Source organism: Asterias rubens, chromosome 14 (genome assembly GCF_902459465.1).
Source record: "Asterias rubens chromosome 14, eAstRub1.3, whole genome shotgun sequence".
In the NCBI taxonomy this organism is placed as follows: domain Eukaryota; kingdom Metazoa; phylum Echinodermata; class Asteroidea; order Forcipulatida; family Asteriidae; genus Asterias; species Asterias rubens.
In genome coordinates this window covers 9,329,251-9,346,761 of record NC_047075.1, presented here as the reverse complement: position 1 = coordinate 9,346,761, position 17,511 = coordinate 9,329,251, and the positions used below count along the sequence as shown (strand labels likewise).

Sequence of the window (17,511 nt, the reverse complement as noted above, 5' to 3'; positions counted from 1 at the left end):
GATTTTCATAGCGCCATCTTGGATTTTCATAGCGCCATCTTGGATTTTCATAGCGCCATCTTGGATTTTCATAGCGTCATCTTGGATTTCAGTCTTTAAGAGACGCCTTCTGAGTTGAAACTGTTGAAAATGATGTTCCAGTTATACATCGTATTTTGGTTCTTGGTTCTTTTTGGTTCGATTTTCGGAGAGTCCTTGGGTCCCAGTCAGAATCAGATTTAATTAAATGAAAGTGTGTGAACAAAATACAATGGAGAAGGTGAACTTGATGGAAATTTCTGTCCGATTGCTCTATTGTTTCACCCAATGCGCTGCTTTGTTATTAATTGCTTAGTGGTCGGGAGCTTCATGTGTGTCTTGAACTTAAAGACACTGGACACTATCGGTAATTTTCAAAGACCAGTTTTCTCACTTGGTGTATCTCAACATATGCATTAAATAACAAACCTGTGAAAGTTTGAGCTCAACTGGTCGTCGAAGTTGCGAGATAATAATGAAAGAAAAAACACCCTTGTCACACGAAGTTGTGTGGTTTAGATGGTTGATTTCGAGACCTCAAATTCTAAATTTTGAGGTCTCGAAATCAAATTCATGGAACATTACTTATTTCTTGCAAACTATGTCACTTCAGAGGGAGCCGTTTCTTGCAATGTTTTATACCATTACTCGTCACCAAGTAAGGTTTTATGCTAATAATTATTTTGAGTAACTACTAATAGTTTCCACTGCCTTAAACATGTTTTAAAATCAGATCATAAACCATTGTCACGGATGGCTGAACGGTCACTTCAATGCCACCTACTCCTTGTGCTAAAGAGTCCACACGAATGTAGGCATGTGTGTTATTATCTATAACCATGGAGGAAGGAGGAGAAGGAGCTAGAACAATCCACAAAACCGCAGAGTAACAAAAGAATGCCCTGACAATGCCCCTGTCTGACCAGTGGAAAAAGATAGGAGACCTCCAGCTGGACGGCCGATTAACGAGGATTAGATTTTTTGTACAGAAAGTGCGGTACCGCCGCTCTACACCATTGCCTTCGTGTAAAGTTGAATCATTGGAGACAAGAATTGTGAATGTACACGTTTTCATTTACCGTTTGTGGTGTTTCACGGAAACATCATGGCATATTTTTACATTTTTGGGGGGTTAGTATTCAATTGTGTTTTTCAATTTGGTGGGCAAAAGTGTACACCAACTTACAGGGTTTACAGACGGCAATGGTGAGATACTTCTCTCAAAATATTATTCCGTGAAATGCTGTACTTTTTGAGAAAACATTAAAACAGTACAAATTCTCGATATCGAGAATTACATGTCGGAAACAATGGTGGGTTTCCCCATTATTTTCTCCCGACTCCGATGACCGATTGAGCCTAAATTTAAACAAGTTTGTTATTTTATATATAAGTTGTGATACACGAAGTGTGAGCCTTGAACAATACTGTTTACCGAAAGTGTCCAATGGCTTTAATGTTAGTCTGGGTAAATAAAATTAATTTATTATCATCCTTTTTTTGGTACAAACTATATAAAATAAGTTTAATGCTATAAAATTGAAGAAGAGAAAAAACAACCTAAAAATGACAAAAATGCAGTTATAGGCACTGTGCACCTTTAATAATTAATCGAAATGTTATTAACATAAAACCTTACTTGGTAACGAGCAACGGAGAGGTGTTGATAGTATAGAACATTTTGAGAAATAACTCTCTCTAAAGGAATGTAGTTTTTGAGAAATAGGTAATTTCTCAATAAAATAACAAAAGACTTCTGGCCAGAAGCCTTTTATTCCTATATCCGAGAGCACACTGTTTTGTACAACAAAGGTGTTTTTTCTTGCATCATTTTCTTGCAAATTTAATTACCAACTGAGTCCACATTTACACAACTTTGTACTGGAAACAAATTAATTCATTTTGTTTTTTACAGTTGGGAGCAGAACGTGATATTGATGCTTTACAAATTTTCAACCAAAAATGAAAAATGCAGTTGATTTAGAACCTGTTGCATACATTAGTTCATACGCGTCCACCACACGGCAGCGCCAAACAAAATTTTAGCGCGTAGATTCTAAGCTGTGATTGGTAGCGGCACACTGGCCGATCTCTTGGGAATACAGGCCTCTAATTGGACGGCTCTAATTGTGGGCGTGTCTTCAACCGCTACCGGCATACTATAAGGCTGTGTGGCTCAGTCGTGTAAAGTTTAGTCGATCTTTAACGCACGGACAATTATTACACGAGGCGCTTGCGACCGGGAACGAAACCGCTGTGTTGTCTGCAAGGAATTCCTATTAACAAGAGTTGTGTATTTCTGCTCGAATTTTGTTACTCGCTGTTCAAAAAAATCAGAGTGTTTATCTGTTGTCGGAAGAGGGAGAATTGCGGGGAGTCGTGAGGAAGAATTGAGGGGAGTTGGTGGGGCGAGGAGGGGCCGACAACTGCAGTAACTCAGGTAGGCTTATCACACTTTTACTGTTGCAGATATGTAAACTGTTGTGGAGTTTTGGTATATTATTTCGTATGATAGGTCTGTACCGTTATACCCTTTAAAGTTGTTCTGAACCAATTGCCTATTAATACTCATTTGGTTGGGTTGAATAGTGTTGTTTGGCTATTACTTGGAGGCAAGTTTTGGGTGTGAATCGGTGGTCATGGCTGGCCTACAGGGTTGGCTGGTAGCCGTTTGTTCCCTGGTTGTCTGCCATTCAATACTGGCTCAGGAGATACCTAGTGTACCCGGTGTGTTGGCAGTCACGGATAACCTTTGCGATACGACTGTGTCGAATGGGGGCGTCCTTCATGACATAGAGAGCGCTATGCTCCCAGCAGAAAACACCAAGGAGTTGTCTGGGTTGTATCAAACTTGGGAGAATCGTTTCATGGGTGAGGTTCCGAGTTGGAAAGACAGCATCTCAAACGCAGTAAATGTGTCCGGGGCCGATCTGATGAAAGTTGGTGTTTACAAACGTATGTTCCTGCAATTGGCGCCAATTCTCCGGCACGTTGTACAGTACCATGCCCAAACACAAGACCAATTCCAAACACCTATCAGCAGTAGCCAAGATAACATCGACTTGGACGTCGCTGGAGAATTCGATAAATTGGGTCTGTACGGCATGCTTTTCTATCCAAACAAAGCCCTGCTACAGTTAAACAACATCAGAAGGGGAGTCTCACAGGACAGAGACGCAAACTTCGACGGGTATCTCGAGAAAATCTTCACTCTCTTCGCCAACAAGATTGTCTCTGGCAGTCACGTATCTGTCGTTTTCGAGGGCGAGTACGTAACCCTTCTCGACGCTGCGGGTAATGCTATATTACCGCAGTTTCCCATCAACAGCCCGATTGGTTTATTCAGGAGAGAAATTCTCTCGGAGTTTGAAGCGGTACCGACTCAAGCTGGCTTCAACATACCATTTTGTATTGACACCCTGGAATGTATGATCTGTCAGGGGCCAATGTTTTACGAGATCTACGAGCAGTCGATCAAGTCTTGGGTTGATGGATTTCACGACGCAATGGTGGCCATGAGTAGACAACTTCAGTATTTAGCTTTAAAAGACGTGACCAACACCAAGCAGGAAACTACAGCAGCACCAAGTGGTGATGCGAACATAAAACCCGACGACGGTGGCTTGTCACCCGGAACAGATGGTAATCCTGACGGTACAGCAACCGGAACAGATGACGGTACAGCAACCGGAACAGGTGACGGTACAGCAACCGGAACAGGTGACGATACAGCAACCGGGATAGGTGGCGATCCTGATGGCACCTCACCCGGAACGGCTGTCCACGTGGACATCCTTCCCCTTCCGAAGTCATTGTCAAACCTGCTTCAACACATGATGTGCAGCTCCTTGAAGTTCAACGAAAGAAACAACCCAGATCTATCTCAGGTTACTCCAGAACAGTTGAAACATGACTTGGCGAGTCTAATTGAGACACAGGGTTGGTCCGGCAGAATCCAGGAACACCAAGGGCAACCCAGAGAGGTACTCACCATGGCTACAGAGGGATCCGCCAAACCATTGCTGAAACTAGAAGCATTTGATCTTTGTATGAATCAAACCATCAGGACCCTACGCATTGCTGTTGACCTTAGGGCCAAAGTATATAAAGCATTGGATATGGAGGTTTACATGTATAATATACAGGGCGTTAACATGGATGAACAGGTCATGGCAAACTTCAAGAATGCTGCTCTAATTGCACTGATTCTTTACAGTGGCGAATCCACCTCTGTCTTCGGTGTCATTGACAACAATCTTGATACCTTCACAAAAGAAGCATTTCGTACAGTGAAAGACCACTTCCTAACATCGACGAACGTACAGACATTAACAACAACAACCCGTGATTCAGACGTATCTGGGTTCTTTAATGAGTTCTTTAAAATGGTCGATGAAAGTATGAACGCTGTTTTGGGGTTAGTTTCGGAATTACAAATTCCCATCCAGATAAACCCATTTTATGTGCCGGGTGATTGCACTCGCGATGCCAGCGGTTTGCTCTTGTGTGGAATTTGCAACAATCCCGAATATCTGGAGATTGATGCGACTGACCCCATCGATGTCATTGTAATCAATTACCACAACTCACTTAACGAGAAACTGACAGCCTTTCAAAAAAGGGTTTCCATGTTCATTGAAACCATGACGTATGAAGACACTCACACCGTTGACGGAGGTGGAGTCGATACTGAAGACCCAACACACACCACCGATAGAGAGGGAGTCGATACTGACGATCCGACTCACACCGTCGACGACGGAACGGGAGTCGACACTGACGGCACTCCAACTGATGAAGACGGAACAACGGAACCGGAAGAAATTTACATTCGAGATCCGGTTAAGCTCCTCGATACCTTCACCAATGCCTATTCAGGGTGCCGTGACATCAAACTAACCTCACCAACCTGGGAGCTAGATTTAATGGCGGTCATTCCCGTAGAGCTGAAGCTGGAGTTAGAGAACCTGACAACCCATCTCAACTGGGCGGATAAGGTTCTGCAAGCCATCAAGGAGACCCAATCGCCAAATGGACTCCTTGACGGTATTGCCCAGCAGTCTACACGTGAGTTGGTCTTCCTAGAAGCGTACAGTACCATACTCGACCAAACTTTCCAATCCCTCAAATTCGCCGCGGAGCAGAAGTTAGAGATCGCCGAGGTCGATGACCCAATGCTTGGTGTGATGTCGCCCTATTCGACGTACAACAAACGCAATATGGATACCGTGTTGCTTGCAAGTTTCAGGCAAGCTGTTTTGTCTGCCGTCCTTCTCTACCACCAAGAAGGAGGAGGGAGTTTCACCTCGCGTTGGAGCACAAACACCGAAGAACCGAAACCGTTCGATCTGTTTACCGAGGGTGCACTCAGCCGGCTTGAAAGTGTCTACAAAATGACACTGGGTTTCACACATTCACTTGAAGAGTCTAAGATTTCTCAAGTTTTCAGAGACTACCAAGAGGGGGTGCATGTTGCACTAACTGACGTCATGTCAAGGTTGAAGCTTGAGCAGGTATTCTCCTACAGGGGCCCCTTCAATGTTCTTGAGTGCGAAATTACGACTATGTCTGCTGACTCTGCTGATGCACAAACTTCTTACTTGTGCAGCATGTGTGTCAACCCTGACATTTGGAGTGGAATGGAGAATGCTTTTAATAATATTGACGTGTTGGTCTTGGAGTACCACCGCAAGCTGAAGCAACTTGCTGTCGGTCTGGAAGAGACGATAGAAGCGTATGGTGACCACATTGAGGGGGCCACTGGTTCGCCTTCCCCTCGAGATGAGCATCCATACGAGGCCATTGACCATAACCAATGCATAGGGTTAACAACTTCACAGCGCTGGTACATTGAGGTTCCTGGAGAAGACATGCTGAGCAACCAGGTGTTTCAGATGGTAGAGAATTTTACGGCGTCCTATTCCGAGAGGTCTTTGGAGCTTCAACGGCTGTTGGGAAGAGAGGGTGCGTTCAAAAAATTGCTCGACACATCCTTGTATTTCCAGTCTGCAGATGTGTTTAATCTCATGCTTGCCGGGAGAGTCGGTGAAGAGACCATGCGTACGCTCAAAGAGATGGGGGCTATGCTTAAGATTGCTCAGGAGGCAAGGAACAAGACAGCTGGCATGGAGACGAACCCGTACTCTGGCGGCATGTACTACGAAGAAGTAGCCCAGACAGAAACCCTCCACTACCAACAAGCGAGACAGCATGGTCTTCTGGCGAATCTGAGCATGCCCGGTGTCCTGTTTTTCCCGTCAGCTAAAACTCAACAGTACCTGAACACCACCTATTCCTTCACTCTGCCACCTTCAAATACCGCCCTCTTGCGACTCCTCTCTCCTTTCCAATCCGACTACTTCCAACCAACAATGACAGATAAATACATTTACACGATCATTGAAACCGAGATCTCAGAGTTGATTGAGAAATCCAAAATGGAACACCGCGAGGCCGATGACACAATCAAAGAATTATTGTCCGTGGCGTTTGCTGAGGTCGACCTTAGTAACACCCTTGCCCGTATTTTCGCGGCTGTGCGCGGCGTGTTCGGCGAGGAGGAGAACATGGACACTGTGTGGAACTATTATCCCACGCAGTCATCAGATGGTGGGCTAAGTCCAAGTTGTTTAAATATCGAATGCCATACCGACAGACGAAAAAACACTCAGTGTGAGGTGTGTGTTAACGACTATGGAGAAATGAAAGTCATGGCCATTAAAGAAACCACGAACTCCATCATGGAGTCACTTCGAGAGATGCTCAAAGAACGCGTCGACAAAGTACGGATGTTTCTGAACCCAGTGGGTGAGTCGCCATTTTTGTTTTCACGATACGCAGGGTGGCAGCAGACTTACCAGGTAAAAGTCAATTGTGAGCAAGCGTACAATAAAGAGCAATGGTTAGTCTGCTGCCACCTAGCGTCTCAAAGGTTGCCAATTATAGACACCTTTCATATGACGTCACAAGCCAAAGCCCAAGCAGTGCCCTCACTGGGGGTCAATTAAAGCCAATAATTTCCTGAGAATGTTTGCGCGGCGTGCATATTTTTTCATTTTCTGTCGTCACGGACATAATAGGCATCATTAATTTATTCATTCATTTATGGTTTATTGTTATGTTTAATTCCAAGGCTGAATTGCCAATGTTTTGTACATCAAGTAAAAAAGGAAAACTAGTCCAAAATGCAGTAAAGGAACCATAATAATAAAGTAAACAAAAGAGTAAAAATGTGCGAGGCACAAATGAAGACAGAAATTTGCTTTAAAACAGGAAAAGTACACAAATTAATTGTAGAAAGTACGAAAAAGCAGTTTTACCGAAAAATTTCTGGTATTTAGAATAAAGTTTTAAACGCACTGGACACTATTGGAAATCACTCAAAATACTTTTTTTTTATTACGAGTAATGGGGAGGGGTTGATGGTATAAAACATTGTGATAAACAACTCCCTCTGAAGTGACGTAGTTTTCGAGAAAGAAGTAATTTGTCACGAATTTGATTTCGAGACCTCAAGTTTAGAATTTAAGGTCTCGAAATCAAGCATCAGAAAGCACACAACTTCGTGTGACAAGGGTGTTTTTTCTTTCATTATCCTCTCGCAAACTCGACGACCGATTGAGCTCAAGTTTTCACAGCTTTGTTATTTTATGCATAAATTATGTTGATATACACCAAGTGAGAAGACTGGTCTTTGACAATTACCAATAGTGTCCACTGTCTTTGAACAACAAGTCTGTGAAAGTTTGGGCTCGATTGGTCATCGAATTTGCAAAAGATTAATGAATGAAAACAAAAAAACCTTGTTGCACAACTCTGTGTGATTTCAGATGCATAATAAAATCAGATGAAATAATTTATTATTTAAGTGAAAAGTTACCTCTCTAGAAAGAATACGTTTATTCATAGGGAGTCGTTTCTCACAATTTCTTATGTGGCCTATTTTCAACAGCTCTTCATTGCTCGTTACCAAGTATGTTTGTATGCTTACACTGACTTTTGAGTAATTACCAATAGTGTCCACTGCATTAAATATAAAATCTTTCCCATCAGATACTGTTACTAAAGCCAAACAAAATTCGTAAAACAAAATAAAAAAACATTATTTTTTTACAAAATACATATTCAGTTTGTATTATATTTTATAAACAAGTTGTTGTTACAATTAACTGCGAATCAAAATTTAGAGTTGGGATGAATTTGACGAAACCACATTTTGCGAATCGTGCCCGATCACAATGAACGTCGGTCGGGCAACATCCCTAAAGGCAGTGGACACTATTGGTAACTGTTATACACTAGCCTTCACAGTTGGTGAATCTCAACATACACATACATTTCAAACCTGTGATAATTTGAGCTCAATCGGTCATCGAACTTGCAAGATAAGAATGGAAGAAAAAAAACCTTGTCTCACGAAGTTGTGTGCATTTAGATGGTTGATTTCGAGACCTCAAATTCTAAACTTCAGGTCTCGAAATCAAATTCGTAGAAAATTACTTCTTTCTCGACAACTATGTTACTTCAGAGGGAGCCGTTTCCAAAAATGTTTCATACCATCTACCTCTCCCCATTACTCGTCACCAAGTAAGGTTTTATGGTGATAACTATTTTGAGTAATTACCAACAGTGTCCACTGCCTTTAATGCATATGTTTAGATACACCAAGTGAGAAGACAGAGTCCGGTGCATTTAGGTCTAATGATGAGCATTGTTTTTTACAACTCTGCTGCCAACGGCAAATGCAAGAGGGCGCATGTTTGTTCATTCAGGGGAGTACAACACACAAATAAACTCGCATAGCATAATACAGCGCAAAAATGCTTTCAAAAATAAACCATAAATACTTGTATGACAATTTTTTACAGTAAAGAAGAAACTATACATTGACTCTTGATGTGTCACTCTTTGATGTGGTTAGTTTTTAGGCCGTTCGAGTCCGTTTCCCTCCAAATAAAAATAAATATACAGGTGTAATTTTCCAAATTGTCCGAACATCAAATGTGACCAAAATTTATGCGACACAATGTTGTTAATAATATGTCGGGTGATTTGTACAGGTCTCTACACATTGCGATATTATATGCAATAGAAACAAAGTCACCGTGGTCAAGTGCCTAGACTGCATGACTTGCAATCACAAGGTTGTGGGTTCGAATCCCCCAGCTAACCGCTGATCTCACAATCACGAGAATAAATATTGCGTCTAGTTACTGAATCACAATTTATTTATTTGTGTAATTCATAATCATAGACGTTAAAGCCATTATACACTTTCGGTACAGAAAAACAATTAAAAGTTCACAGATTTACAAATAATTTACAGGGTTTACAGAAGGTAATGGTGAAAGACTTATCTTGAAATATTATTCCATGAAATGTTTTACTTTTTGAGAAAACATTAAAACAATATCAATTATCGATGTCGAGAATTACGGATTTATTTAAACACGTGTCATTACACGGCCAAACGTGCGGAAAGAAGGGTGTGTTTTCCCGTTATTTTCTCCCGACTCGGATGACCGATTGAGCCTAAATTTTCACAGGTTTGTTATTTTATATAGAAATTGTGATACACGAAGTGTGGGCCTTGTACAATACTGTTTACCGAAAGTATCCAATGGCTTTAAATTTAAGATAAATGTAGGCCTACATGTGCAAAGTAAAACTAATGTCTGAACATTTTTACTTCCAACAGTTGTTCGCGTTTGTTTTTTAATATAATCGCCGAAACACCGGAGCGAATAATGTCAACACAAGAAGAAAAATCTCTTGTATAGGCTTTCTCGGTCAAATTCGGCAAATGAGCAGCCGATTTCATTTTCATGTGTTCGAGTTAAAGCTGTTTTGCCTCTCCAGTTGTTGCTGCGTTTCAAATTCAGAATTCAGCCATTCAATTTCGTTTTGAGTCGAGTCAAATTCCTTTAGCACTATGTTCAATTTAGCGTAGCGTCATTCTTTTTCGAGACACACACGCCTCAAAAAGCGACTGCGAATTTGATTGCTGCTTTAAGACGAATTTGTTAAATTGAATGATTATTTTGTTACATCGAATGACGCAACATTACATTTGACTAATCATAAAACGAAATCGAACTACCCTTTTCAGTAGCATTCGATTTCGCGCAAAATAGAACAGCTTGATGGTTTAATTGGCTGCTCTTTTCCGAAATTGGCCGAGAAAACCTATAGAAAAACACGTCTAACAAAAAGCTTTTTTAATTCAAACTTTGACAGATCTGTTAAAAAAAATTAAAAAAAATTCAAAGTGAGATTTTTCTCAAAAGTGTTTACTGACGTGACGAGAGCTGCCTGCTGTTGATAGACTACTGTCTTACACACAGGTTTTTTCCCATTAATTCCAAGAGTGATAACCGAACGTGTATAGGCCCTACAGTATTATATAACTGACATACAGATCAATGTCATTTGATTGGTGAAACTTACTTCACGTGACATTCACTATTACTCCCATCCGCACCGGCGTTCAAAAAGACCTATTCGCCCATGGGGAATAGCATTTCACATTCAACAGTTAGGATCATCCTTGTTCCTAAGCGCCGCCGCGCCGCTGCTAAAAACAAAGGAGCACCTGTGCAAAAGGTTGTGATCCGAGTTGTGCATTGTTGCCGCTACGCGGCGCTATATGATTTTTGGTTGTCAGTAATTTGTGTGATTTTTCATAATGTTATACTTTTAAAATACATAATGACAAGGATCTAAAACAAATATTGAGTGGCTTTAATTCGTCGAATGGAAGGAATATTATTGCTCGGTAAAATTGTGACTGTTCCATTTCACTCGCTTCGCCTCGTGAAATGGAACAGTCCAAACTTTACCTTGCGATATTCCTCCCATTACACTCTGAGCCACTCAATATTTGTATATAATAAATTACACAGTTGGAATGGCAGTCACTAGTGCACGTCTACTGGTGCAATAGTGAAAAGTTAGACTTTAATTCAAGTCTGAGACTGCGGTCATTTCTCTGCATCAGCCACGCAGAATTCCCCTGCAGTGGTATCACAATTCGCCAGAAAGAGGGCGCTATTTCAGTCAATAATATGTTGGCTATCCGGTAGACTAAAAGCCACGATCACAGACTTGACCCAAGTTTAGACTCGAGTCGCCAATTTCACTGACTTGTGACTTGACTCGCCTTTGGGAAATATACTTGGTTACAGCACTGGTCGTCACCTCTTTTAAAAATGGAATGTACCCAACTGTGATTGCGTCTACAGTGCGCAATACTTCTCCCGCCCCCCGTGTTCTTTATTATTGGAGGAGCGTCACGTGACACAATAAAGGATGACACGTGACCGGTGTTGCGCCAATCATGAGAAGGATCTGTTAAATAGACACGCTAAATAGCCAATATGGACACGTTACCCTGGCAATCGGAGAGTGACATACTCATGATTTTGCGCCTTTTTATATTATGTCCTCATTTTCGGTTGAGCAAAATCCAAAATCGGTTTTGACTTTCTAATCTTTCTGTTACCTTAATCCTTAACCTTGATAGAAGTCAAGGGATATCCACTAACCTTTAAGATTTTTTGGTCGATGTCATTAAAAACGAGCGCAATTTACAGCGAGATCTCCTCTTTATTGATTTTTGAGCCGTGCAACAGCATAAAACGAGGCATCGATTAGCTGAGACAGTCATAAAATCAGTCGAATCTCCGAGGAGTAGTCATGCACAGCGACAGTCCGCTCCGCGGGTTGCTCGCCGTTTTCTACGGGGGTGTGATTTTGACCTGCACGCTGAGTTCAGTTCTCGGAGTTGGGTCGTTTTTGAATTCGGGGAATGAAACTGAACCGAGTACTGCGCAAGGTGACGGTGTTGCGACCACATCAGCGGGAGAAGATATTTTTCAACAGCCAAATGATGGAACTATTAACACGGAAAAACCAAATGGAGATGCTGCGTTGATGACAACCGCAGGGAGTCAACGCGATGAAAACCCAAATGTGAATGAGGCAACGACTCCAGCACTAGTTCCCGGTTCTGCGGGTGAAGTTCCCGATTCTACGGATGCAATAGAGAGCGATGGGAAATCTGCAACCACAACAGTGATGAAAGAAGGCGGAATTGGTGGTGGGAAAGATGTAACACAGTCTCCGTACAACAACTCCGCACTCGGGGCGACACCGAGTAGCAACCAAGAGGCACCCACCGAGAAAAACAGCGATGTGACGGCAGAGAAAGCTGACCCAACCACGGTAGGATTTCGCGACTCGGTAGTTGGAAAAGAGAGTGACATGACCACCAAGAAATCTGGCACCACAGCAGTCAAAGACAGCAGTTGGGTGGATGGTAGTAAAGGCGAATCGACAACGATGCTAAATGACCAATCAACTGTTTCCTCAAACAAAAACGGCGGTCCTATAAATCCTAACCAACGAGATAGCACGACCCAATCACCGGACAACGAGCAGCGTGCGACAACGGACGAAGCTACCGTCGATAACCTCAAATCCACGGCGGCTCCTTCTGGAGGCAACGGGAAACCGGCCCAAACGGATGAAGCTCCTAGCGAAAAACTCAGTACGCCGGGAACTGTTTCTTCAAATAAAGATGGCGAGCCGACCGATTCTCCGTACTACGAACGCAAAAGCACAATGACTCCATTAGCAGATACAGCTACCCGTGAAAAGCCCACTACTCCGGTAACCGTTTCTCCACAAACAGAACGTGATTCTAAAATACCTCCTAACCGACGCGATAGCACGACCCAAACACCCGACCAAAACCAATCGGTGCAAACCGATGAAGCTACCCGTGCGACACCGGATAAGGCTACCGTCGAGACACTCAAAACGACGGCAGTTCCTTCCGGAGGCAACGGGCAAGAGTCCGGCAACATGAGCGAAACTACCACCAAGCAGGCGACAAAGGGTGGCGGGCCACAGCGGCCGGACCGCCCACCAAAAGGTGGCACAACCGCAGCACCAACCACGCTTGATCCGTCAACAACCGCACACCCGAATAATACATACGACATTCGTATGGAAAACGTCACAACACCAGAGTCAAAGGTCACAACGCAAGGGTTAATGGTCAATCAAAGTGTCACATCTTATTCGAAGTTCAACAGCACAGGTGAGCTGAAAATTCAAATCGAAAATTCAAATTTCCGAAAAATTTGTATCAGTATTAGAGCCGTTTATGGTCTGATCCAGTCACCCACAATATTGGTCACTTAACATCATGTTTTTACATAGCGGCCGTATCGGTATCGTTATCGTTTTCGTAATCACTGCAGCGTTTTCCCTATGATTTTGTCTATCATACGACATAATAATAATGTTACTATCACAGTAATAAACGGATTGCGAATCTAACTGACTCGTGAATCTGTCCTAACGACTTTTTAATCAGGAACCAAATATTGTAAGTGCAGTTTTTGCAGCAGGCGCTAATTTGGGCTTTCGTAACTTCAAATAATATGGCCCGTAAAACACGCTTTACTTAGTGTGGAATTGCTTGCTTCCGTAAGCACCGATTATTATAATAACGGTAAGCAGAGCCGTGAAATTTTGCCCTGATTTACACAACCCCTTCGCAGACCAACGGCAGCGATCTAACCTCCGTTTAGATAGAGTCAAATTAAAGACACTGGACACTATTGGTAATTTTGTCAAAGACCAGTCTTCTCACTTAGTGTATCTCAACAATATTTAACAAACCTGTGAATATTTTGAGCTCAATTGGTCGTCGAAGTTGCGAGATAATAATGAAAGAAAACCACCCTTGTCACACGAAGTTGTGTGCTTTCAGATGCTTGATTTCGAGACCTCTTAATTCTAAATTTAAGTTCTCGAAATCAAATTGTGAAAAATAACTTCTTTCTCGAAAAGTACATCACTTCAGAGAGAGCCGTTTCTCACAATGTTTTATACTTACTATATCAACATCTCCCCTTATTACTCGCTACCAATTAAGGTTTTATGCTAATAATTATCATTTACCATCAACCTTTCCCCATTACTCGTCACCAAGAAAGGTTTTTTGCCAATAATTATTTTGAGTAATTACCAATAGTGTCCACTGCCTTTAATAACACATTTTGGAAGGCATTACAAAAGAAATTAATGAAACGGTTCTTCGAGCTCTTTATTTGTATTTTATTTACATGTAAAGCATTTTGTTTGGTTCACACTTAGAAATTTAATGACAATACTGACCGCGCGTTGATCTCCCAATTCGAGAAAAGGGCGATCAAGACCCCGAAAGGGCGATCAAAGAGAAATAAGCTCCAGTGGGAACGCGAGGGCGATCAGGATCTTACCGTACAATTTTGATCCCCCCACCCCTCTGCTCCGCCCCCCTCAGTAACGTTTTTACCTGCAAACACGTCACTATGGTCCAATCGATGGTTGCCTATAGTAACATATTATGGTTACAAAACAGGTAATTGAAGTGTGCTTTGTTCGGAAACTTATCTTTTGTTGAGCCTGAACTTGGTTCGGTTTTTGTGTGTTGACTAAAAATAATAGCCGCGCACAAAATATTGACGCTTGGGAATAACTGTGATTAATTGGGAACACTGAACAGGTAACTGGCTCTTAATTGCGTCAAGGCTTAATAATACACACGCTCAATTAATTAGTGACGCTTGGGTTAATGTGTTTAATTTGGAATACTGAACAAGTAACTGGTTCTTAATTGCGTCACCGTGGTTCACTAATTTGCACGATCCAATTGTTGACACTTGGGTTATTGTGAATACTGAATAAGTAACTGGTTTGGAGCACGTGGTTTATTGTTAATTTGTGACCAAGAAGTTATATATAAAATGGAGTCAAATGGGCCTTTTGCATGTATGGCCTATGTTTTACTAAAATACCTTTAAAGCGCTGGACACTATCGTCAAAGACCAGTCTTCTCACTTGCTGTATCTCAACATTATTATGCACAAAATAACAAACCTTTGAAATGTTTAACTTTCATTATTATCTCGCAACTTTGATTACCGATTTAGCTCAAAGTTTTACAGGTTTGTTATTTCATGCATATAATTCAGATACACCAACTGTGAAGGCTAGCCTTTGACAATAACCAATAGTGTCCACTGTCTTTAAATTGGGAAATCTTGAGTTTGGACTTCTTTGTTGCATCCTTCGGTAGCCGCTTTGTAACCTTGGGAAAAGGCGCCTCATAATGATGATGTATGTATGTATGTACTCGAAGTGCTTTTTAATATTGAGAATTTTTTTTTTTTTCGTTCATAAAAAGGGAACACATTCGATGGCTGCCATTAATCCATCCTTCGCTAGTAGCGCTTTACCGGCAAACACGTCACTGTGGCGCAAGCGATGGTTGCCTAGCACCATAATGCCACACAATAGGTTATAGAAGTGCTTTAATATTGTTCGTCAATTTATAGTAATTTTTAGCCTAATTTGGTTTTTATTGTTATGTGGCTCAGGAGTGCGCACGCTCAAGTTAGTGCCGCTTGGCTTGTTGTGGTTAGTAGGACGAGAACAATAAAATTGCAATATTCTGAAACTCGTGAATATTGGCCATAGGGCGTTATCTCTGGAGTTCGGTAAATCTTTTCATTATAATCACCTGCTAGATAGGACTGTCTTATTGAAATAGGCAAAATGATGTTTTAATTAGCGTCCCTGCCCACTTTGATTTTAAAGGCAGTGGACACTATTGGTAATTGTCAAAGACTAGCCTTTACAGTTGGTGTATCTCAACATATGCAGATAATAACAAACCTGTGAAAATTTGAGCTCAATCGGTCATCGAAGTTGCGAGATAAGAATGAAAGAAAAAAACACCCTTATCACACGAAGTTGTGTGCGTTTAGATGGTTGATGATTTCGAGACCTCAAATTCTAAACTTGAGGTCTCGAAATCAAATTCGTGGAAATTTACTTCTTTCTCGAAAACTATGGTACTTCAGAGGGAGCCGTTTCTCACAATGTTTTATACCATCAACCTCTCCCCATTACTCGTCACAAAGAAAGGTTTTATGCTAATAATTATTTTGAGTAATTACCAATAGTGTCCACTGCCTTTAACCATCCCAGACGAAACAAAATTTCCCAGCAGGTTGTTTTTAAACAGGTGTCGGTCAACCATTGGCAAAGAAAGGGGGAACAGGGGCATTCAAAAATGCAGGAACGCAACATCTTTTATGAAATACATTAATAATTGTTTTCTAGGCTACTTGTATTTTTCTCAATAATAAGCACCTCCTCAGCAATTAATATTTTAGAGGAAGCTTTCTACCATCATTATCTTCGACCCGTGTATGTACGTCAATCTGTGAACATTGTGTTCTGTGTTACAAAAAGTACCCATCGGCCAGCAAGCACCATGCTAAATCAATAAGCACGTCAGAAAACGTTCACTCTTTCCCTGAAAACAGACAACACTCGTGTATAGCGCCCTCTCGCACTGTTAGTTATTTTTACTTCCAACTTAAAACAAACCGAACTTTACAAACCCATGTATAGATTTCATTGCTTTCTTAGCAAGAAATATACCGTAATAATTTTCTGTGTGCAAGTTGAATTTCCCTGTGACATATTTTCGTAGGTCCTAATATCTACACGGTTTTAAAACATTAATTACTAACTCCAAGAACGTCTTGCACAAAGACTACACATCGTGTAGCGAGATCCGACGGCAGTTTGACGAAAAACTTTGTGAATTTACGACAACAGTCGTTGTATAATCGATGTACACAATGTTTACGTGACAAAAGTTTGAACGCGTGTGTGTAAAGTCGCCAGTTCTTCTCTTGTGTTTTTAATTTGAGTAGCGAGTCCTTTAAATTCATTGTTGTGACGACCAGATTCGAGTAACTGCTGTCAAAAAGGGGAGTACAATTTCGCTTTGATTATCTTTGAAAGGTTTGTGTTTTTATTCTTAACATGATTATTTTGAGTAACGAAATACGACTGTTAATGTAGTGGGAGTACATCATTTCATCAAAGTTTACGCGCTGATTGGCACAACAAGTGCACAAACACACGTTGCGGAATTTGCTCAATCTCGACATTGCGCTGCGCAATGTCGAGATCGTGCAGCTAAATGTAGAATTAATTGATTGAAGTGGAACTAGACATGCTAGACCTCCATCTCCATTTGCACTGCCATATAAAAATATATCCCCACCGTAAAAGTTTCATCAAACGCTATTTCAATTCACAGTTCATGATGATCAAAATCATGTGACTGAATGTTTTGCTGAGCATTCTTGAAAAAAAATACCGAGGCTTAAAGAAGCCATGTGCCTTATATCATTTTCTAATATTTTTGGAGATTTTTATTTTGTAACCCTCGTATCAATACTATTATTAATATTAAAATTTAAACATCAGCTTGTTGATTCAATTATCACTGTTTATTTATACGCTTTATTATAAATATTAAGAAAAAAAATATATATAAAAAATAAATAAAAATCAGATTTGTAAGCCAGTAATTATTCACACTTTTTATATTTTTTATATTTTTTTATTTTTTGCAAG

The 17,511-nt window shown here is 41.1% G+C and overlaps 1 protein-coding gene across 1 annotated transcript in view; it reads left to right on the top strand.

Moving 5' to 3' along the window:
* The first annotated feature begins 5,888 nt into the window (after window positions 1-5,888).
* LOC117299640 overlaps window positions 5,889-17,511 on the top strand; it is a 54,568-nt gene continuing 42,945 nt past the window's right edge. The window contains exon 1 of the mRNA XM_033783189.1: window positions 5,889-6,825. Within this exon, the coding sequence (XP_033639080.1) occupies window positions 5,889-6,825 (937 nt within the window). The remainder of the gene's footprint in view (window positions 6,826-17,511) is intronic.